The following is a 24,390-nucleotide window of genomic DNA, read 5'->3' as shown; positions in this document are numbered from 1 at the left end:
ACTTTTAAGGTTTCAAGTTCAAGAACTGAAAAGCTAGGAAATTTCAGTGTGAAAGTTGACCCTGCAACTTGTGTAATACAACTTATACGTGACATACTATCAAATAATTAAGTATGTGATTGTGTTATTGGAAATTAATAGCCCTCTCTTTAGTAAGGCTAAATAACTGTGAAGGAAGTCAGGCTTTTATCTCAGTAGCCCTGTGTACCTGAGGTTGTGATGATACAGCTTAATGGAAACTTCAAGTATCTTCTGAGAGTTTGTAGTTGAGTTACTAGAAACAGTCCAAAAGCAAAGATTTGTATTCTTTGTATTAAGAATGAGAGCAAAATACTGAACACTGGAGGGTTTTAGTTTGAAATAATATCTGGGTTTGGTTTCTATTCTTAAAACTCGGTGTTAAATAGATTTGTTTTGATTAGAGCATGTTGCTGTGCTTAATCAGATGTTTTGCATTGGATATTCTGTCATGTCATCATTATAAACCAATTAAAACTTACAGCAGAAAAGCAAGGCAACAACTTTCACACTTATTCTGTGTTTTGTCTCTTAAACATAATCCAAACAGCACCATGGTGGATTTTCTCCAAGTAACTAAGGCATGAAATACAATGACAGTAGTACTTTTTTAAACACCCTATTTGATTTGTGGGATATACAAACTACCTATATATATATATTGAACTAAAAGCAGTGGAAAGGGGTAAGGAAAGATTTTTCTTTCTTCTGTTAAAAAAAACAGACTGAGAAATGCTTGGTTTGATTTATTTTCAATAGCAACCACCCATGTGGTTTTTCTTCAGAAGACCTAATTTTCAGTGGTTGTTATAACCTGAATATGGCTGAATCCTTTCAGAGTGGTTTTGAAATTGTGGAACATGCTTAAAATAAAAGCAAATCAATCAGAGATAAAAAGTTTCTCTGAAGATTGTAGAGGGGCAAAAAATGAAATTTATGTCCCCAAAGGCCTAAGAACTGCAAATTATGGCAGTTCAGCAATGCAATCACCAAGAGAGCTAACAAGCAATTGCTTGAAAAGCAATGACACCAATGCTTAAGGAACTAAAGGAGAACCTTGACAGACTTGCAAAGTTTTATGCATTCATGAGATATGAAGAGCTGTTGTAGTACTGGACTTAGGACAAATGTTTGTGCTGCCAATAGAGTGGTCTGTTTCTAAGAGAAATCAGCTACCCATGGAAATCCTATAGAGAAACAAGTTTTGATTTTTTAAAAGACTTCTGCAGGCTGTGGGTTTGTGTGGGGTGGCAGCTTATAAAGACAAGATGTACTTTTTAGTGATGTAACACTCAGCCTCAGATCCGAGAGAGAACCTGTGTAAAAAATATACTTTGGTTTTGGTGGTGAATTATTCTTAAAACACAGAGGCCAAAGAGCTCTAGTTACCATTTGATGTATTCATGATAAAGACTTTTAAAGAGTAACTGTTGGTGTTATTTAAAGATTTCATGCAATACCTTCCAATTGAAATATATACCTTTGCCTTTCTAAACACATATTCATTTATTATAATTCTTCCAAATCCGTAGAGCTCAGGCATTAAGATTGTTTTTGCATACTCAGTTCTGGACGTGGAGTGTTGTAATTAGCAATTAGAATCTGCTGTCTTTCTGCCAAGCAGTACGTAGCTGCTCAGGAAGTCCTATTTCCCGACAGCTGGACAGCAGTAAAGAATGGCTCCCTGAATTGAAAATAAATTTTCCAGTTTCCTATGATGTTTACTTTGAAACACAAGTTTTCCAGAAAGTGGTGTCTTGAGAATCTTGTTGAGCTCTTGGCTGCTATAACTATATTTGTCTGCTGCCTTCTTAAATATTATAGTGTAGGCCTGGCACAACTTTTGTTTTTGACAGTGATTGAAGTGATTAAGGATAAGTCATGGAACAGAAATATATATTCTTAAGTCAGTGTTTCAACTCTGTTCCCTACTCAGCACTGGTAGGAAACATTCCTTTTTGCTTCACTGTTTCTGTGTACATGCATTTTGCGCCACACTAAATACTCATTTTATTTGGCTTGCAGTCATAGCATAGATCTTTTATATAAAAGGAACAGGAGAAGAAGCAGCAAATGGAATGTTGCACTTGCTTTAAGTAGTTACAGCATCCCTTCCAGCAAGGCAGAGGCAAGCTACCAGAAAACTGCCTGTTTTCCTCAGGCAAGAGTACTCTGAATTAGAGTAATGGTTTGAACGTGTGCACCCAGGAGCTCAACTGCTAAATAACAGCACGGAGCCTTTGTAGTTCTAACTGTTACGGAAATGATTGTCTGTACAGAGTAGGCTGTATAAACAAAGCCTAGCTTCTGTGAATCTTCCTGCTGTCTTAAGTTGAGAAGTGGTTGTTGCTGTAGCAATTTGGAGGCATTATTCATGTTTTATTTTCCTGAGGCTGGAAGGAGGACTGAACATCTCCGTAAAATATGAGCTGCAGGGCGCTTTGCCCAAGAAAAAAAAGCTGCAGCAGTGAAATGATTACCTGTGTTACTTGTATTGATCCCACTAACTTGTAAGTAGTGTAGAATGTATCTGTCTGGAAGAGAAATCCCAGTAAATGTGCCAGGCATAAATCTAAGTGGCCTGAAGTGTTGTTGTGTGAAGATAATTATGTACCAGGACCATTGTAGCTGTCCCAGTGTAATGCTTAACTTGGCTTTTCAGCCAAGTCAAGCTCCTGTGGCAGACTCTGGTGTTGACATGGCTCTCCCACATTCAGTTCAGGGTGCCAAGTCAGGAGATGAAACCCATGTGGCAATGAACGTTTTCTTAGTAGAAAAGGTTGTGCTACTTCATTATTTTATTTAGAAGCTGCATTTTTCAGAAAACTCTGCAGCTTCTATAGCCAGTTATAGCAAATTCTACCCCATGTTCCTTTGCATGGAGTACTAAGTGCCTTAGACTGTTAGCATTAAATAATACTTATTTTCCCCTGCCATCCTCTCTTCTTGTGTTTTGAGCATCTTTATTTTTACTCATTCTCTGGTGAAAGATTTGATAAGATCTCACCAAAGGCAGTTGTCAGGGCTTGTGCAGAGCAGTTTCTTGGGAGTTGTCCTGTGAATCTAAACCACAATGGGCATGAAACACTTTCTGTCTAAAACTACTTGTCTGTTTGTGCAAATGGACTTCTATTATGGCTGACTGTAAGAGGAAAATAGCCACTAAATCAATAGGCTGGGTTGAAATTGACCTGTTTCTCTTATTGTGATGAGTGTCGATTTATTCTCTCCCAAATGAGGTAATTGAACAAAGTTACTCTAGCAACCCCTAGGAAGAAGATTCTTCCTAGACGCAAAAGGATGTAACTGAAGACGCTTGAAACCAATTATGGGATGAAGGCCAGCACTTCACTTAGTTCAGCAGATACAGTGATTCTGAGTTTAAAGTAACTGAAAGCAGAGGAGGGGAAATCTTGGATAATGGATTTCTCTTGAGCCTTTATTGTAGATGTCTTTTAATGGGTGTGAGTAGTGAGGGAATTGTCATTTGTGTGGCAGGCTAGTAACCTCGAATCCAGTGAGAGCTGCTGTACTGTTGGCTGAAGCTCTGTAGAAAGAAAGTGTTTGGAGATACCCAGAAGGTCAGGGAGATGTTAAATGTATTCTAAAAGTAATGCAGTGGGAGAGTTGTGTTGTAGTCTCACATGTTTAGTTGTGTAAGGTGGCAGTGCAGAGTAACCAAAGAAGGCTTTGAAGGAGAATAGTTCTATTTTTGAACTTTCTTATGCTTAAAAACTTCATATCACTTCATTTGTTAAGTGTTTTATGCCTCTTGCAGCTGCTCATGTGTGTGTGTGTAAAATGCTAAAGTGCCCTAGTTTTGGAGTGTGCCTGCAGCTGCACATGCAGAAGAGAGAAATTATTAAAGCAAAAATCTCAATTTTCTCCCTGTGGAAAAAAGCAGTTTTAAAACCTCATTGGTTTCCTTGGTCTAAACCTCACCTGGCAAGAGCAAGGTGCAGCATTCGGATGTCGGTGAAGATAACACATCTGTTCTTACACAGGACACACTGAGACTGCACCTGAAAATGCTGTGCGTGAGTGGGGATGTCCCCACAGGGCAACAGAAATGGTTGCTGTAGATAGGAACTAATTGACTGCGCAATTACTGTGAAAAAGAGTAGTGCCTTGCTTTTGAATGGTCAGTATGCTCCCATGAATGAAGGAATTCTTCACCATGAGGATGTAAAGCACTGGAACAGGTGGCCCAGGAAGTTGTAGATGCCCCATTCTTAGAAGTGTCCAAGGCCAGGTTGGATGGGGCTTTGAGCAGCCTGATCTCTAGTGGACGGTGTTTCTGTTCATAGTAGATGGGTTGGAACTAGATGAGATCTTTAAGGTCCCTTCCAACCCAAACCATTCTATGATTCATCCTGTGATTCTGTGGTGGCAGAAGAAACCCCTATTATGGACCTACTCTATGAAGTCACTGGGATGGTAACTATGAACTTCAGTGCACATGGAGCTAAGTCAGAAGAGTTGAAAGCACGGAGGAAAGCGTGGATATGCACTGAGTTCAGCAGGGATGAGGTGACTTTATATGTCAATGGGGTGGCAAGAAGAAAGCCCTGTGTTGTCTGAAAAGCTCTCTGTTGGCAGGAGTATCCTAAATTAATCAGTAGATATTGTTCATTTTGCAGCATATTCATTTAAATTTAAAATATGGTCAAAAGAATGTTTCATTTTATTATACTTCTGTGGGGAGAAGTGATTATGTCCTCTTGTCTTTGAGACCAAAAAGACTGCATTGTTTTTAAAAATTACTATATCTCTGATCAAATTGCTCAGTAGAGCAATGTACAGCAAAGTATCCATTTTCCCCTTCTCCATGCCCACGCTCACTTTACTGCAGTTGCTATCTCACTAACACTCACAGGCTGCCATATGCTTTGATCTCTGTGCCCTCTCAGTGAGGATATCAAATAATGGGACACTTAAGTTGCTTTCTGCAGTTCAAGCAATCTTACCTTGGAATCAGTGTGATATAGAAAGCAGGCTGGTCTGTTCCTAATTCTCCATTTCTCAGCAGTAGGTGTAAGCTTCCTTGTGACTTGGAATTACTCACAGGAATTACCTCATAGTTTGGAGAATGATCTCTGGTTGAAGTCCAGAAGAGTTTTTCATCTAGAAATTGTACAGGTGCTTCATTTCATAATCTCTGAGGTGACCTTCCATGTACAGCTACTGCAGCAATACACTGACACTGATCCTGCGTATGGGAATCTCTCTGACATCCTGGTAGCAAATGCTGCCTGCACCAGTGAGAAATCTGAGGAGAAGCATCTGGTACTCTTATACCTTGGCTGAAGGTGTTTGCCCTTGTGTAACAGTCTCAGAAATAAATCACTGCATCTTGCACATTGCCTGCTTTTGGTGTTCAGAAAACTCATGCCCTAAGACAGGCTGCACAGCACAAATTGCTGGCTGTCTGGAACTGAGGTTGTCCTGCATGCCCGCAGGCAGTGGCATTTCAGCTTTCATTTTGGTGATGTGTAATTAAAAAGCTTCCATTCACATGCCTCATCTGTGTTTGGGTGAGCTTGCTAGCATTCTGGTCAACTGCAGAACTGGCTTCATAGCACAGGCTTTTCAGCAGAAAATCTTTTTTCCAGGGATCCTTTCATGTTATATCCTTGTTTTATATTGCAGTGAGATAATGAAATATCATTATCCAGAGGGTATAAGTGTCAGCTTTTTAAAAAATGCTGTTAGAGACACTGTGTTCCTTTTATCATCCTTAAGAGATTATAACTCTCCATACAATGGCATTTGGTATGGTATTTTCTACATTATTTCATATTTTAGGATACAGTGCTTTTTAAAGCAGACATAGTCAGCCAAAAGTAATCTTTTATAAATATGCATCTCCCAGTGGAGCAGTTATACAAGTTTAATCTTTAAAAAAAAAAAAAAAAAGAAAGCTGACCCTTTCCCTATAGCCAGTTGCATCATCCAGATTTATGTCTGTGCATTGTTTCTAAATAAATTTATTTATGCTTCTGGCTTTAATGTTTTACAGTTGAGCACTAAATAGCTGTATTTGTCTCTCTAGTCTATATGATGAAAACAGTGGCAACTTATATACTATTCAGGAAACACTGATGGTAGACTTCTATGATAAGTGCCAGAGCAAAAAGAACTGGGACAGTCACTGCAGCTTGGTGTCATATAATTTATTTATATTTGCAAACCAGACTGGTAAGTTTCGCACTGTTGGAAGTACAAAAATATGTACTAAATCACTGAGCTTTTAAGAGTTGAAAATAATATAAACTTAATTAATAGACATGTTTAAATAAGGCATGAACTTTGCTTTCATGTTTCAGTGAATAGAAATGAAACACAGGTACTCTGTCGCTTTTCTGACTCAACCTCCAACTTGCAAATGTACTTTGTAAGTATTGCTGTTTAGACTGTAGAAAAACAGGCATTTTCCATTTGCTAATGATGGAAATTTCAAAAAGTTTTTATCTGGAGTTGTGAAGACTTGTATTACCTCCGTTAAAAATAGCAAACTGGTCTATAGTCTGAAAGTATTCTTGCTTCACCTTAGTTCCTTTAGAAATCTCTTCAACCTACTTCCCTTAACAAGAGAATCTGAGTATTGACATCTAACCAAAATTAGGTACATGTCTCTATTGCTTCAAAACAGAAATCTAGATTTTAGTTTTAAGACACTGGAGTTCATTAGATCCAAGACTTCTACAGAATTCCTGCAGTTCTTTCTTCCTTGCTGCTATAGTAGTTGGCAAAACCTTGAAAACCTCTTGAAATAATTTTCAAGATGAGTGCTGTTAATTAGAACAAAAATTTGTTACAAAAATATTTTGGCTTGATGGTATAGCCCTACCCATCTTGCCAAGAGTTTTTTGAAAAATTTAAATTAAGAAGCCCAAAAGAGTTGTTTCTGATGTGTTTCTATTTTTCTTCTGAAATTGTACATCTGTTAGAGAAATCTTTCTTTTGAACCTGCTGTTCAGTGCATTCAAGAGGGCTTAGGGGTTTTTGGGTGGAATAGAATATGGACAATACATGTGGAAAGTTTCTGAGCTGATGCTTCAGTTCTATTCCTATTTGTATGCCCTTCCCCAAAGGATTAACCTGAAACAAGGGCAGTCAGTGCACCATCAGTGACTTGGTTTCCCCATTGCCTAGAAAGCTTACATCTCTTGTGAGCCGACTTTCACAAAAGGCATGTTGATGCTGCACTCTCCTTGTCCCTCCTGCAACCAATTGCTAAGTCCTACATTCCTCCAATCTCCAGAGATAATTCCCTTGTTTCCCATCCTGTTGCTCTAAACAAACTGTTGGATCTGAGCTCACCTCTAGTGCTGCTCTGAGCCTGTCTCCTGAACTGGTCACTGAACCTTCCTAGAAGCACCAGGAGGTTCCTTGTCCATAGTAAGTGTTAGCAAAGGTTTCTCAGCATGCCCTTTTGTTCCCGTCCTTGGCTGCTGCTCAGGGAGCATCTGCCAACTACCAGGACAGCATATCTGCTGCACAGGAAGGGCTCTGCAGCCAGGCTGTAAAGGATGAAGGTTGCTTCAAAATGGTCTGTGGATAGGAGCTGACTGCTGTCAGGCTGCTTGCGCTTTGGCGGCCAGCAGCAACACACAAGGCACCATTTATTACTTCCTGTACAGAAGGGGAGAAAAGTAGGAGATATTTTATACTGATAAAATGCCAGTGCTTAGTTTCTGGGCTCCTGCACGGTTTAAGTGTCAGAGTAAATGTCTTACAGCTCTTCTGTACTGTTTTACAAATGGATTTTGGTGATGAGAGAGGTGTTTTGGTTTTGTGTACCAACTGTTGCATTTGGGTCTCTAATCCATTTGCAAGCCTCTCAGCAGGGTCACATTGTAGCATGTGTTAATTTAATGTGAGAATTTTTCCCTTTTCTTGTTTTGAAGGGCTTGACTTTGGTAATGGTTATGTTTGTGTCCATAGGAGTTTACAGAAGCAAAGCCAGTGCTGGTGGCAGTGCAATTTTGGTTCACTCAAGACACTGTTTTATAATAATCTTATGAAAAGTGTAACAGGCCCTGAACAAGATTAGGGCTCCAGTGTGCTTATGCTGTGACAGCAAGGGGTAAGCATTGACTTAGTGTTCAGCTCGGACACACATGGTAGAAGCAGCAGCATAAGAAATTTGGTCTGTCCAATGTTCAGTACAGTGCAGAAGCACTGGAAAATATTGTCTCCAGCTGTGCTGAAACAGGTTTCCACTCACCCCAAATACTCACCCCACTCTCTGCTTAAGGGGCAATTTCAGCGTCAGTATTGACAAGCGGATCTTGAAAACTAGCATCTAGCAAGTGAGTTTTTAAATGGGATTCTTTACAGTTTATCCTCTCCAACAAATCTAAAGAAGAGAGCAGTTCACAATTTTGTCCTGACTTACTCTAAAAGATTTCAATATTAAATATCCAGATTCTTGGTTTTTGTACCTTTTTATCTGTCAGCTGTACTGCATGCATCTTGGTAACTTTTGGCCAGCCATAGAGCTTTGAGACCTATTTATCTCTGGAAAGATTGCTGTTCTTTGTTCCCAAGCTTATAATTTTAAAATGCAAATAAGAAATAAGCATGGGGTGCAAGTATGGAATGAGCACATTACTTAACTCTAAAACAATAAATTCCACTAAAATGTTACTTAGAATATTGTTTATCTAAATAAATATAGACGCTATTGATAACACAAAGAATGTGAAATTCTTAAGACTCACAAAAAATATTTTTATTGTAAATACGAAGAGTAGCTTTTTCATGTCTCAGTTTCATAAACAATGGATGTAAGAGGCAAAAGTCACAAGTAGTGGAAAAGTTTTAATTTATGTTGAACTCTGCTTTCCCATGTATTCAGCCCATGGATCATGGCTCACAGGAATTTGCTTGTAGGATAAACAACCTAGTTTTGCCATTGAAGAGACTATTTTGTCTTAAATTTCAGTGTTATTGCCTTAGAACAGAACAGCCAGTTGCTGAATGCTAAGATGCTTATTTTGAGCCAGGTACTCCGGATTTTGGTCTTAATGTGTTTCTGAATTAATAAATAATAAATTCTAATAAATTCTGTCAGCTCTGACCTATGTCAACACACTACCTCGCACAGCAATTCCTCTGACTTGATTGACCTGCTAGCTCGCCACTGTTCCCAGTGTCTAGACAAAACTTCCTAGACTAACACCAATTCTTTATTATTACTTATACAAACTTTGAATACTCTGTTCTCTGCTTAGTTCTGGGTAATTCAAACTATACAGTTTTTACATTGTGCATGTCAGGTGTGACATGCTATATAAAATAAGCAAGTGAATTTAAGAGTGGGGGGTTTATTCAGATTTTTTTTTTGAGCAGTATTCATAAGGAAGTAGTTGGAGGTAGCAGGATTAGGTGCTAAGGATAAAGAATATATTAGTTCCCAGTTAGCTCTGTTTTAAATTTCCCAGTTTAATGCTGAATTTCCTCTGCTATGTATTGGAAGCACTTTTTTACTGAGGTATGAGTTTGTTCCAGCTGTCATTTCTGAAGCCTTCCCTATCTCACACACCCACGGCACACTCTGACAGCTAAAAAAAGTAGCTGTTCAGTCATACCAGGGGGATTAGATGACAAGTGGCAGGTACAGAATAGCTAGATTTTCTTCTTTTTTCCCTGTAATCCCTCCTCCTCTGATTTAGTTGTTTCTTTTTTCTCATGGCTGCTTCTCAGTAACTTTTCTCACTTGTAGAAATAGCGCAGGAAACTGGAGGATGATCTTTCCCCCTTGGTGCTCAGAGCACCCTGTACCCAGAGGTGTTCCTGCACTGGAGGCCTGGGACTCTCCTGGCTTGTGCTTTCATCCACAGCTGTGCAGCCCTTGTACAGCTCATCTTTCCAGACCCGTGCTAGGATGCCATTCTCGGGGGGGGGGGGGGGGGCTGCTGTGTTCATCCTGACCTTGACACAGGTCTCAGCAGCACTTCTTGCTTCTGATCCCCAAGTGCCCCTTCACACTGCCTTTAATCTCTTGAGGCTTCTGTTCTGGGAGTAGAGACCTTCTGGAAATAGAACTGCCTCTGCCTTGTGGCTGATTCCCTTCTTCCATGGAACAGAGCTTGAGCATCTTCTTTCCAGCTCCTCAGCCTTGCTGTGGGGCCTTTGGTTTGCCATTCACCTCACTGGGAATAGCTGGTTCACACCATGCAAACATGTTCTTGATGTGCCACAGTTTGAAAAAGAAGTGTTTGTATTCTGCACAGCTCTTGTGTTTTTAAAGAAGCCTGTCAAAATGCCAGTGCAATTTGCCTCTCAATGTTTGTCATTCAATGTTTTTTCCAGGGTCTGGGTGAACGTTCTTTCTGCTTTCCAGGACATTCTCCCAGAGGTTCTAATTCTCAACTAATTTTTTCCCCTTGAATATGTTGCCTTGTCTCCCAGGCCAGATTTCTCATGTGACATGTAAAAAATCACTAAAAGCTTACAATTTTCCTCCTTTCTTAATGTCTTTTATGACCCTTTTCTTCGACTTTGAATATTTTTAATATAAACTTTCTGTTTGTGCTTGTTTTGCTTCCCACTGCTAGCAATTCCTACTTCTGCTCACACAGACCTCCTTTGGACAAGCTGGAGATAACTGGTTTGTTAGCTCAAGAGGAACACCTTAGCCTGTAAGGTTATTGAAGGCATTTTTGTCTGACAGATGCTGATCATGGAACAGCTCTTTCAAAGTAGCTCTGGCTATCATAAAGTAGTTTTTTCTCATTTTAGGAAATAAACTTTGGTACTAGTACTCACTACAGAGATTATTAACTGTTCTAGGAATTTACAGTAATTATAATGGCTGTATGAGACATGGGGTGAGCTGATATCCTATAAAATAGCTTGTCAGTCCTTCTAGAGCTTGTGCTCGTCCTGGTAATCAATAGCAGTATTAATTAAACCTGTCTGGGAACACATAGATATATTGAAACTGATCAGAGATTTCTAAATAGATTTCATTTCCATTACAAAACTGTTTTTTTATCAATAGTCTGCCAGTTTTGTACTTGTCTTGGTTCAAAGCAAAGCTAAAAGCTGAGCCTGAAGAGGTCTTCCCTAGAACGTGTCATCCTTATGGATCTCTTTCAGCTCTGCCTCTGGTATATATGCTGAATTTTGTGATGCAACTGGTGTTACTTGAAAGCTCAACATTTACAAATGTGTATTATTCAGTAGAAATACATATCTCTTTTTTTGCCTTCCCCCCACCATTTTTTCCCCTCTTTCCACACAGAGAAACTGAGGTACAGCTTTCTGTTTGATGCTGTGCCGTATAATAATGGCAGAGCTGAGAGAGACAGCTGTGCTTCACAGAAAATTATCCATCTGTAACTCTTCTTTATGCAGCTTTTATTCCCTTATGTAAAGGCAGTGGTTCAAGATAAACGGCAGAGCAAATATTGGGTAGTTAAATGATATATTTTCTGGCATCTGTTAGGTATGGAAACCAGTTGTCAATATTTAGGTGTGGATTTTAGATGTTTAGTTGTCTGATTAATCTGTTTGTATCCTAGAGCAAGAGGTATTTTATGTGGGAGCACACCTACACTGGTTACTAAATACTTGTGCCAATTCTTATTTGATATCCAGCATCGTTAAAATTCATGGTGTGCCATCTGTTCCTTTTGTCGCTTGTCATATGAGTGGTCATATGAATGTGTATTCCAACCATGTCAAACAATATTTCAAGGAAATGTTAGACAAGGAAGTATGGGGGGAAAAGTACTACTTCATGTACCTAACCTATTTTGCAAGTGTATTTTCTGTCTGGCATTTAAACCACAGTTTTGAAGTTAATGGAGTGTTGCATAATCCCATGGTGCAATGCTTGAAGAAAATAACGAACATACTCAGTATGAAAGATGCAAAGAAATTTGTGCTGATGCTATTAGAACATCAGTGTATCCACTAGCTCTTAGAAACAGTATTTTTACTATTTTATGACAATTTCTTCTTCTATATAATGCCCTAGGCCAGGCTGAAGGGAATTGTGATGTAGTCACACTGAGTTACAGTGGGACTTTTTCTGGGAATGTTCTAAATAGTTGATTCATGCAGGAAAAAAGCTTATTTTGCTAGTACCTTAACTTTGAGGGGGAGATAAGATATAAAGAGTTTAGAAGCACTGAAATGTAAAGGTTGGAAAAGACCTCCAAAATTAAGTCCAGCTGTTAAACTAACGCTGCCATGTTCACCACTAAACCATAGCCCTGGGGGCCACATCCCCAAGTTTTTGAACACTTCCAGATGTGGTGGTCCCACCAGCCTGTTCCAATGCCTGACTACTCTTTTGGGAAGAATTTTTTCCTAATATCCAGTCTAAAACTCCCCTTGTGCAACTTGAGGCCATTTCATCCTCATGTTGTTTCTTCTTGTTCTGTGAGAAGCAGCATGCTCCTTTCAGGCAGTTATAGAGAGTGCTGTGATTCCCCCTGAGCCTCCCTTTCTCCAGGTTAAATACCCCATCTCCTTCCCCTGCTCCACATAGCACTTGTGCTCTGGACACTGCACCAACTCTCTTGGCTTTCTCTGGACTTGTTCCAGCACCACGTATGGATTTTCATGATGGTAGATCCTTTCAAGCCTGGTGGTGCAAGAGTTCAGTGGTTCTCAAATTATCTTGCCAAAAATCAATCCATCTACCCATAGGTCACACTAATCTTTTGTATGAGGCTTTTAAAATGGCAAATACTAAAATCTTGTGTTGGGTTGCCTTTAAGGTGTTACAGTTCTTACTGTCATTTGGAATCGGTATTTAAGTTGAATAGTGGTTATTTCTATTGATTGCAAGAGACTTAATACAGGCATCAAGGAGTGTCTCACAATTATTTCAGGTTTCACACAGGTTTTTTTTTTTTTTGTGAGACTATGTGATTTTTGAACACTGTTCTTGGCAAAACATTGTTAAACATGAAACATTCAATAACAGTATTTTTCTATTTCCCTCACCCGCCTTCCCCCTGCAAAAAAGGTTCAGTACATGTAACATAAAGGTTCTTCCTGCTACCTTTTACCCTCTATGTTAATCCTGAAACATGCCTGTGGAAGGAGGTAACGAAACAAAGTCTGTGAGGCCATGATGGGAACGAACTCACTGAGGGTCTAAGTGCTGAGTGTGTATTGTTAAAGCTGACATGCATAAGAAATTGCTTGGAGTCTTCTGAGGAAAAATTGTTTTAATTATGTTTTCTGAAGTGGATCTAATACAGTAATGCCTGTTTAACTTTTAAATCCGGAGTAATCAGAGGTTTTTTCCCAACTTTCATTTTTAGTGATATTTTTGTTGAAGTGTTTTGTCCCCTAAGCTTTATTTATAACTGTCTTTTTATCCTTGCTTGCAAATACTTTCAAGCTGTTTTTGGGAGGCTTAGAATTTTCACAGTCTGCCTTTAGGCTGTTCCCAGATTGGTGTGTTCTGGACTCCAACACTCCTATAGTGGAACTGCTGGATACAAAGATGAGTAGTAAGATGAAAAAATCATGGCATCTAATTTTTTTGGCTGGTATTTTAGTTACAGATATGTGCTGAGCTAAGGATATGGTTTTGATTTGAATAATAGTAATGAATCTTCTGGGTTTATTTTTTTTATAAAGGGTTGTTGAAAAGGCATTCAGAGCTCCAGAATTAGATCTTGTTCTAGACTGGTAGGACCCGATCAAATTCTGTTGCAAATAATGGGAATATCTCCTCATTTAGACTTCATTCAGGTAATTAATAGGCCTCTCTTCAGTCCTGCATTATGGATGTGCAATTTTTAAAGAGGTTTTTGCCAGTATCTCGTACCATACCTTTAGAAACCTGGGATCTGCAAGTCCTCATATAAGTCTTATTAAAACACATTGTTAAAATAAAATCTTATCGTGGCTCTTTCTTCAGCTTGAAATGGGAACTTGTATTGTGGCTTAAATGCTTTCTGTGTAGCCTTTGGGGCTTTGTCTATGCAAAATTATGTAAAATGACATTAAGATGAAATCTTGGAACAGTCTGATTTTGGAGAGAATCCAGCAATATTTAAGTTTGAATATAATAAGGTGAGTGACCTACTACCAAGTAAAATAATTAATTAATGTCTTCTTTTCTTCCTTATTCTAGCAACTGAAGGTTCTGAAACACAAGATAAGAAAGTCACTTCAGGACAAAGCAACGCTGGAGCTAAACCAGGTACACCATTTCACATGCTCCATGTTTTAAGGCTGTTTGCCTCAATGGTGCATGGAAAACAGCTGTTGTCACGGGAACTTCTGACATTTGTTGCTTTTGTACCTCATTTACTGTTTCAGACAAAACTGGTATCAGTGACTATTCATGTTTAGATAGGCTGGAATATGTGATTGTTTTCAAAGAAGCAAAACTAGACAAATTTACTTATATTTTAGAATAGCTTAGGAATGAGGGTTGGAAAGTGAGAAAAGACAACAGAAAGCCAGTGTATTTGCATTTGTGCTTGAACAAGAATTTTGTGCTGTAGGAAAAGATTTGCAGCTTTATATGAATGTGCCTCTGTTCAGGCATTTCCTCACCACAAAGCATACCATACTCTGTAACACGCTCTGTGCTGTGGGCAGATGTTTCTCATTACTGCACCATACCTCACAGGTACATAGTGTGGATTTAGTTCACTGTTCACTTACACATTTGAAAATGTATGTGCTAAAAAGTTTAGTATAGTCCTTGGTGTCATGGGTCTGCTCCACTTGCATGCTTAGACCAAGATCCAGAACAGAACTTAGATATCTAAATTCTGCTTGTGCTGCAGTTCAGGTACCCAAGATTAAAGTATGCAGTTAATAATGATTTTGTTTTGATGCCTGGGAAAGCAGAGGTGCTTGTGGTGCTGAGGACTAGGCCCACTGTAACATCCCCCTTTCAACTCCTTGACAGCTTGGCAGCTCAGTGGATGTTTCATACTGACAGACTCTTCTCTGTGCCCAGAGGGGATGCCTTGGCCTGTCCCTGGAGGGAAGGAATCCCAGCGCTGTCTGCATTCAGAGCACACCTGGAATGCTGGGCCGGCACGCTGGGTCCTGCACAAAGCACAGGAATCACGGCTGCTCTCAGTCAGACAGGCAGTGGGAAAAGGAAGCGAAAACAAAGATAATATTACCTCTTCCCGCAGCTCTTTGTGGTGGACAGTGTTCAATACTTGCTTTATTCTACAGTCGTTTAATCCAGTTTTCATTTCTCAGGAGGGCATCCTAGCTATTCCAGTGTTCCCTTCATCTATGCTGGTGTGTAAAAGGAATCCAAAATTCTTGGGGCTGGAATGGGGGAAGGCAGAGTGGAGCTGATAGTATGAGCCACAAAAATTGGTCATATTTGCAAAGTATATATGAAAATTGATAACTTAGGAACTCAATTTCTACAAATATAAATTTTGCTTAGGAGTTTGTCGAGCTTTAGTTCTATAGAAGATTTGGAAAAATTTTTTTTTGCTGTTGTTACTCTCATTAGGGACAAAAACCTATTAATGTTTCCATGTTGAATTTCTGCAAAATACTGTTCACAGCTTCTAAGCTTTCAAAATTACCTATTAACTTATTAAAATTAATTTTGAACACACACTAAATGTTCACAAAATTATGAACATATACGTAATTTAGACGCTTAATTTCCAGCAGCAGGTACAAAATTAATTTCTCCTATGCAGAGCTATGGCTTATTTATTCTTCCAAGATCCCTATCATACAAATGCTTAATTCTGTGGTTGTTATATAAGTGAAAGGAAATAGATTGTTGAGTGTGAGTTCCCACATATTGCAGCATATGGGTCTTCCTGGAATGTTGTCTCTTAGGCTTTGTGTATGTCCAATTAGCAATTATTTCTCTAAAAAATGAGAAATTCTTGCAGGATTCGTTGCAGCTGACATGTTTCCCATTTCCTTTCACAGTAACTTAAAGCTTACAGTCTGATGAGGAATATGAGCAAAAGAGAGAACAAAATATTTTGTTTCGCCTGGTATTCCTACTGAATAAGAAGAAATGCCAGTCCCCCAGGTATTTGCCTGGTGGGTTTTTAATGAATAGTGACATGAGAAATAAAATTGGGAGCAGTTCCAGTGAGCTCTCTTGTTTTGCCAGAGTTTGAAACTATTGATTCTTGGCACTAGGGGTGTCAGCAGAAGATGTGGATTCAGAATACAAATGTTGGAATTTGGTGTTGTAGCCAAACTATGAAGGATAATTTTGAAAATTTAGAGAAGACATTTTAATTATCAGTGCAAGTCTTGCACTGATAATATGTGCTCCAGCTTCTAGCAGAGCAAATGCAATGATGGTCTGCTACAAAGGTGCTACCCTCATCTTTGTCCTAATATTGATTTAGCTCTTTGTGATCCCAAATATATGCAAAATAATTTGTTACTGAGGACACACACTCTGCATAGCCTGCAACTTAATGCGAATTCTTTAGGATTGTTCTAACATCCTGGGGTGCTGGGAGAGGGACTGTTCTTGTGTGAACACTATCATATGTGTGATATGGAAAAAATAATTGGATGTCTTCGAACAGAGTGACAGAGGGCAACTTTAAAAATTTATTTTATTCCTTCACTGCTTATAATTAGGAATTCTTAAGGGAGACCTTTTCAGCTTGCCTGTCCATGTAACTCTGCTACCTCTTTGAAGAATTGTTGCCTCTCTCCGATAGGGAAATCTCTTCTCAAGAAAGGGGAAAAAAAACTCCAGCTGGAAGGATATTCTGAAAGAAGCAGGTTTCTACATTTTTCCCCAGTGCCTCATCATTTTATGTCAACTCAATGTTACATTGACTGTGCTGACAGCCCTTGAAGGGGAATCCTTGTTTTTCCAGGGAAAATGTGCATTATTCCACAAGCACTAATTTCTCATGCCACAGGAATTCATGTTTTGTGAACCTTGTGTGCCAGTCACCAGGGAGAAGGAATATTATTACCCTTTTGACCTGTGTCTGTACGCTAAAAGGACTGCGCGTGAGTCAGCGCACTGCTGAACATCAGCCAAATGCAGATGTTCACCATGCACAGGGCAAATCTCTGCCATGCCATGGCTGAGCAAAGTCCCATAAATGGCAGCACAGTGGGCTAGTCAGCCATCATTGAAGTTTTGACCTGCAAATGGGTGACAGATTACCTTTGTCTTTGCTGGTGACTTTTTCACTTGCTATGCCCTTCACTGGTGCTGTCATGTTTGAAGGTTCTCCCTGCCAGCTGTGCAATGGGTTTTCTTTCTTGCAGCTGTTACTTTGCATTGCTATTAATACTCTTAATTTGGGCTCTAGTCTGACTGTTGTTGAGATAAAAGATTTTCACTGATTAGAATTCAAGAGTAATTAAAGTTTAAGTAGCTGTTGGTGAACTGGTTCACTCAAGACATCCTGTCATGCTTATGCAGAAACTTCTGTTAGAGGATGAAATGCACATTAGTTTTTATAAATCTAATTCTAATAAGTACTCAAAATTAGTCTAGCATAGACTCATTTCAATGACTTATTGTGCAAATATCTTTAATGTCAGTTTTATGACCCATTTTATTGTTTGCTAATACATAGGTATGCATAGGTATACACATATGTATGCATCCTATACACAAGTAGGCTGACTCTGCATGTTTTTACGAGTTGCTTACATGTGTATTCACACTGAATAGTGAAAAGGCTTTGTTGTCTTGTGCACTTTTATGATGACAGTATTTGAATAGCTCTTTATTTTAAAAAACTTAAAAACTGAGTTCTCCTCAATACCAAAATAAATCAGATCATTTATTTATACCCAGAATTTTTTTTCTGTGGGTTTTTTGTTTATTGTGTTCTTATGCAAAGCAGAATCTTTATCAGTGCTACTGATAAAAGCCCCATAATATTAAGAGCTTTCCAGGTTTAAAAGAACAGGCTGAGTAGGAAATTAGTTTTGGCAGCATGCTGAGATGAATTGCTAACTTGGATTTTGTTTCCTTTGTCTGGAACAGCTCCATTGCTGGAACTGGAAGTCGAATGCTAGCTGTTCAGCACTTTGCTGTCTTCCAGAACCATCATTGAGCAAGTGATGTTTTCCAGCCAAACCTGAATTTTTAAAATCAGACCTCAGATCTGACACGGATCTTTGATATTATTCTCAGTCTTACTGCTGTGATCCAAGCAGCCAGTTGCAGATAGTTGTGAAGTACTCATGTAGATAAATTTCAGTCTACAAGAATAGTTAAAGCTCTCATCTTACTTGATTCTTGTTATACCAGTCCATGCATGTGATGGACTGCATTTAGTATGTTTGCCAGAGTTTTTAACACATGTGCACACAAACATCTTTTGAAATCAATATCATGCTTTTTTCAGAGGCTCAGCCAGAACTGCTTTAGAACTACTCAGCCAGATCAGTGTTTTGATTCAGCCAGTTTTGCTTGGGTGCTGAGGTTCTTGTGTCATGATATAGGGCTTATTGGTTGTTCTGAGGTAATATCGAGGGGAAGATAAATCTTTATTATAATAGCCTTTCCTGTGGATGCATTTTGGAGAGACATTATGGAATAATAAACAGTATTTTTTCAAAATGCTCTCTAGCAGTCAAGTTGTTTCAGGCTTTGAAACAAAATAAAGCTTTTTCCTTGGCTTTTACAAGCAGTAGTTTTGCTGGGTAGTTGCAGTCACCTCTTAGTCTATTCTTTGGAAGTATTTTACATCTTAAAAATAGGAATGAATTCTAATTATCAGTTTTCTGGGTTTTTTAAAATAAGATGGAGTTTTGAAAACATATATTTTGACAGAATAATTAGAGTTAACAGTCATTTTCCTATAAGTTTAGTTTTGGTAGTATTTGATTTTATGCTATGTGCCTAATACTCTTCTTTCTCCATTTGTAGATCATCCAACAGTACTAAGGGTTGATGACAGGCAACGGCTTGCCAGAGAGCGGAGAGAAGAGCGAGAAAAACAGCTAGGTAAGGCCCTCTCTGATTTTTGTTTGTTTGTTTTTAATGAACTGCCATCTTCATGCAGCATTATTGACAACTTATTTTTAGGGGTAGTCAGGAAAATAGTGCTAGATTTGCAATAGTGTTATTTTGGATACGCTATCATATCTTTAAAGTAGATCTTTTAGTTCATCAGTACTATATCTGTCACCTGTTCTGTGAATGTGAATGAAAGGTAGGTTTAATTCTGAAATCATGCAAGGGAGCTTAGCTGATGTAAATGGAATTTTGAAGTTTTAGAATATTTAACCACTTAAGATTAAAATGCTGAATAACATAAAATAGAACTGCAGAATATGTTGCAAATGCATAGTTTGAATTTTTTAATGTAGTGGGGTACTTTTTTCAGGTCAAACCTTTACTAGGTGTCAAGTAGGTGTGCTCAATATTTTATGTCACCTGTGCCTGTGTATGTATAACACAGTTCAAGTGAGCAGTGAAGGCTACCTAACAAGTGACTACTACTGATGGGCACTGTACTAAGTATGGTGGTTAGAGAATTAAGAATTATGTGAAGCCAAATTGGTGGCTGTCTGAACAACCTTTATATGTTTGGCTGCCACAAAGTTCTGTGGTAATTGGGAGGTTGGGAAATACAAGTATTTCCTCTTTTTTATATGTTTACTCTGATTTCTTTCAATGCTGAAAGAAATCGTTTTAAGGGCTTGAGAAACAGAAGTTCTTTATTTCCCATTTCTAACTTCTGAAAGTTTATAGAACGATATTGTAACTCCAGCCAGAATTATGTTGTTTTTTCTAACCTGATGACCCATCATTAATTGTTACTTAGGTCTTGATAGCATTTATATCCTCCCTTATTTACAGCACCTTATAGCATTGCAGTAGCTTTAGTTTTGGCTTGCGCAAGGGGTAACATGACAGGATGTGTGATAATCACTGAAAAGCTGCTCCTCGAGTTGAGGTTGATGGTACGTGTAGTCTTAGTTTTTTCTGATTTCGGAGCAAATGGCTATTACTGGCCCATTTTAATTAGTTTTTCACAGATGATGGCTCCATGTTTTGAATTTGTTTTTTTCTCAGGTTTCATCGTTGTATAATAACAATGCTTTACTCAAATGTAGAGAGAAATGCTTTCCTTGAATTTAACTCAACTCTGATTTTTCTAGCTATTGATAAATGAGTATTTGTTACCAGAAGGACATGATTTCAGTTGAGAAATGTGTTATTTTGTGTGACAGGTTTTAAAGCAACATCAAAGCTACATCAGGAGTTTTTGTAAGTTGATGTGGAATCCTTAATTTCCACATGGGAGAGTTCTGCATGTCCCTATGATGTATGGGTGTATTGTGTGTTGTTGTGAAAATTGAAAGTCACATTGTTCTTTGATCTGTATATTTGTCTGCTATGATTTAGGAGCTATCTATTGAGATTTGTGTTCCAGTACAGCAAAGCAATGATTTTTACAATGGTAATGCAACTTTTCTTTTTTTTTTTTAGTGCAGAACCTAGATAATCAGTCACTCATGTCATGTGAACCACAGCAAAGAAATTCCTAAGCTGTCTCTCTTAAACATTAAGTTGTATAATATTGTTACATAAATGTGTCTTACTAGAAATTAGAGTTGGATTTTGTTAATACTGGGACATGAGCCACAAACAGTAAAGCAACTGGAGGAAGGAATTTTCTTTTTTTTTTTTCAATAGAATTAGGTTAGATTTAAACTTAATTCCTTTCCTTTTGATTCAAGGGATATGTCAGGTTTAGCAAAGACTTCTTTTTATATCGAAGTTGAGAATTTCAGTCATACCTCAAGTAAAATTTGCTCAAAAAAAAGGAAAGGGTTCAATTCTCTAGGAGTCGAGCTGGCAATAATTTTGTTTTGTACTTTCAGCAACTTGAACTCCTGGACGTCAGGAAAGTTGTTTGACCCTTCTGTTAAGAACATGTGGAGTACTAGTTTAATAAGGATCATGTTTATTTATTGGGCAATATTCTGATATTAAAGGACAGTTTATTTAAGACCAGCTTTCTTTCCCCTTTTTTTTACTCTCAAGTTCTAATTTTTTTCAAGTTCCACTCTGCTGTAATAGATTTGGCTTTCCTGTGGTAGGTTGGCATATGCTCTGAACTCCTGAAGATTTGTTTGCACCTGGAAATAGTATTTTAGAAGTCTTAGACTACTTAGCACACTTGGGTGTCTAAGTCTTGTTTTTAATGAGTGCTTAGAGAGTAGGAATTGCTGTCATTTTTGTTATATATATATATATGTATATATATATAATATATGTGCTGGGACTGCTGTTTCATGTATCTTGTTCTGTTTGGTATATGCTGTTTCTTGAGGATCATGTTTAGCCACCTAATTGAAAAGATTAAAGAAGCTTCTACAAAAAAAATGCCCCTTTCACCTTTAGTATATTCATATTTTTGTTTCAGACTTATTTTTAGGTAACATAGAAGATACACAGGGATGCAGCAAATCACACCATCTAGAGGGAATGATTGTTCTAGTTCCTTCAGTGTAGAAAAGGCATTGATTTTGAAATGCCATCCCAACACTTCTAAAATATTAATTCTTTGACTTTTTTCTGTGCAGTTCCTTTTGCATGACTAAACTTATAACAATTTCATCGAGGGTTTTCTGCTTCAATCTTTTTAATCTCCTGACCACTTGGTAATGTGTGTTTTGCTGATATTGCATTCAGGCTTTTAAAGACTTTATGAGGGTGATCTTGCTTGATTTTCTAAGTAATGCTTCCAGTGTTGTCACTTGCTCTTTAGTAACCATGTTTTAATTTTTGTGCTCTTTCCACTAGTGCCCTTTTCCACAGCACTTATGGATAAAAGTTAACATCTGTCCTTTAAAATACAGATATCAGATCTCTCTGTGAGACTAACCCTCTTGAATCGTGCAGGATGGAAAGCCCAAGAGAGGCAGTGGTAGGTCAAGTGGGTCTATTCCAGAGCAAAGGGTCCTACCACACTCTGACTCCAGCTTGCCACTTAAGAAGTGTCAGGCTGAGCAGCTGTGTTCTGGCACTGGATGCTGAGAGAAACATGTTGGAACTTACTTTTCATGAAGGCAACCATGGTAGATAGCCTAGTCAAACTGGAAAAACATTACTGAAAGCTGCTGCTTTTTCATCATGTGGACTTTACCCTTATCTGTTGTATCTGTACTGCCAAATTACCAGTGCTGAAGAGCATTCCCTGATGCTAAAATTTAATTTTTCTTGCTATAAACCTGTTATGATGGATCCTGGCAGGATGTTGCCAAGTAGCTGTCTGCTTCCTGATTCCTAGACAAGGATTGGGAATCACCTGGGAAGGTCCATGGGCTTTTCTGTATGTGCTAATTAAGTGCTGTCACCATTTTAGAGGGTAGAAGTTTAGTGGTAGACATGAAAATTGTTCCATGCCAGTTAGTCTCTGGTTTCAGAGCACAGACCTGGTCCTCTCTAACTGGAAAGAAAAATCAAAATCTGTTTTTCAACAGGGAAAATATCTGGGATTTTAAAATGGGTTTCATTCTGGGAACCTTAGGTAATGGCCTAGCAAAGAGGAAGATTTTTCTTGTTATTACTTAGCAGTATCTTGGCCCCTGCTTCTTGAGAAAACTGTTTTGAGTCACAATTCTGTGCATGTTTTATCTACGCTAATCCTGCTTGAAGACTGATCTTTTTTTAATCACAATTATAATCCTGACAAGGACACATGGTTCATTTAGTCTCTAGCATTGGGAACAAAAGATGATAATACTGCTTTTTGACTTAGCACATTTCCTTAAATAAAGAGTGATTAATCTTAGTTCTTAGAATATGTCTGAATTTCAAGTTGGCTAAATTTATTAAATTCTTAATACTTACAATACATAAGCACTAAAATAGTATTTTAAACATCACAGAAAGTGGTCATTGGCAAAATAATAACATTAATAATAATTACAATTTTTGCTGTGAGTAAATTTCTTCTGAACTATTTTCTTCCCTGGCACTTGAGGGCAGAACTTCTCCAACAGAAAGAAGCCCCACAGAAACTAGGAATCATTGACCCTAGCATGTGAATAATTTTGGGATCTCCTTGGAGAATTTGAGTGTCAAAAGGGTTTATAAGACAAGAAAACAACTTTTAAGGAAGATTAGTTTAGAAATTTCTGTGAAAAATTTCCCTCAGAGTGTGGTTACTGGGGAAGGGTTGGCTTAGAGAATCTCACATTAACTTCACCTTTAATTACAGTTCTGAAGTTCACTTAGTTTGTTCAGTCAGCCACTTCTGTGTAATGTCCCCATTTTTAGGTATGGTTAAAGCATCACTGACCCGTTTTACTGCTAATGCAGCAAGGGGGCAGCCACAGCCTCAGTGCAGAGCTGGCAGTGAACAAAGGTGAAAGAGCAGTCAGAGGAGAAAGCTCCTGCTGATGAGGTCAGTGTTGTAAAGTTAGGAAATATAAAGGCTGGAAAGCGCGACAAGGACTGTAGGATTTTGGGTCAGGTGAGCTGTCCATGTGTCCATGGATTCAAAAGGCAGACTGAGAAAGTATGGTGCCTGACTGATCTGCCTTTGTATAGGCAGTAAACCAAAAGAAAAAGGACTGAAGTGATGAGACAGCAGAAGAGATAGAAAAAGAGAATCTGGGGACACATTTTTTGATTCACAGAAATAAACAGAAAATCAAGGCTTTGACACTTAGTTCATGCTCCTCCTTCCCTCACTGCCTAAAACCTCTGCAAAGAATAGTTCTACTATATGTGGCTGGGGAAAGAAACTACAAAATTGTTTCCAAAAAAGAAACATGCATGCTTTGCAGCTAACATCTTCCACATTACATTAGTAAATGCCAGTGTAAAATTAATTGGTTTCAAGTCTTATGTGTCTCTTAATATTGGAGTGTCTTTTCCTTGATTGACCTTGTTTTCTTTTGCTCTGTTATTCACTTCAGAAGTGTCAGAAACACAGCCTTAATGATGTTGCTTTGTAATCTAATCCAGCATTCTAGTTTGCAAACAAGCAGAAGGTATTCAACAACATGTCTAGGGCTCAATTTCTAAATCTGTTTTTATGCTCTAATTTTGTGTCCTTGTATCACATGGCTGTGTTCAAATGTATTGATTGTACTATGGAATGGAATAGAAAATGGATCAGGCCGTGACTTTTGTTTGTACTTTCCAGCTTTAATGTAATTGTTCCAATGGGATTTAATCTTTCATCATGCAAGTGCTATCTCAATAATGACCAACCTTTCCTTGAATGAATCTTGCATTTTGTCAGACAGTGTGAGGTATTACAAAGGATCATGAACCTGTTAATGCTCAGGCCCGAGAAAATGCCTGGAGTTTTGTGTTGGTTCAGCACCAAGCAGAGCTCTTGGCACAGTTTCTGGAGACACCATCATAGAAGTTGGTATTCTTCCCTGCCACATCCTCAAATTGGCTGCTCTTTCAGATTGAAG

At 38.3% G+C, this 24,390-nt stretch overlaps 1 protein-coding gene across 8 annotated transcripts in view; it reads left to right on the top strand.

The window, feature by feature from the left end:
* The window catches only part of MAP7 (microtubule associated protein 7), a 108,053-nt gene that overhangs the window by 46,266 nt on the left and 37,397 nt on the right, over positions 1-24,390 (top strand). For all 8 annotated transcript variants that reach the window (XM_031504345.2, XM_021553158.3, XM_021553155.3 and 5 more), the window contains exons 2-3: positions 14,132-14,200; positions 18,869-18,946. In XM_031504345.2, the coding sequence (XP_031360205.1) occupies positions 14,132-14,200; positions 18,869-18,946 (147 nt within the window). The remainder of the gene's footprint in view (positions 1-14,131; positions 14,201-18,868; positions 18,947-24,390) is intronic.

Source organism: Lonchura striata, chromosome 3, assembly GCF_046129695.1.
Source record: "Lonchura striata isolate bLonStr1 chromosome 3, bLonStr1.mat, whole genome shotgun sequence".
In the NCBI taxonomy this organism is placed as follows: domain Eukaryota; kingdom Metazoa; phylum Chordata; class Aves; order Passeriformes; family Estrildidae; genus Lonchura; species Lonchura striata.
This window is presented reverse-complemented; position numbering and strand designations above follow the sequence as displayed.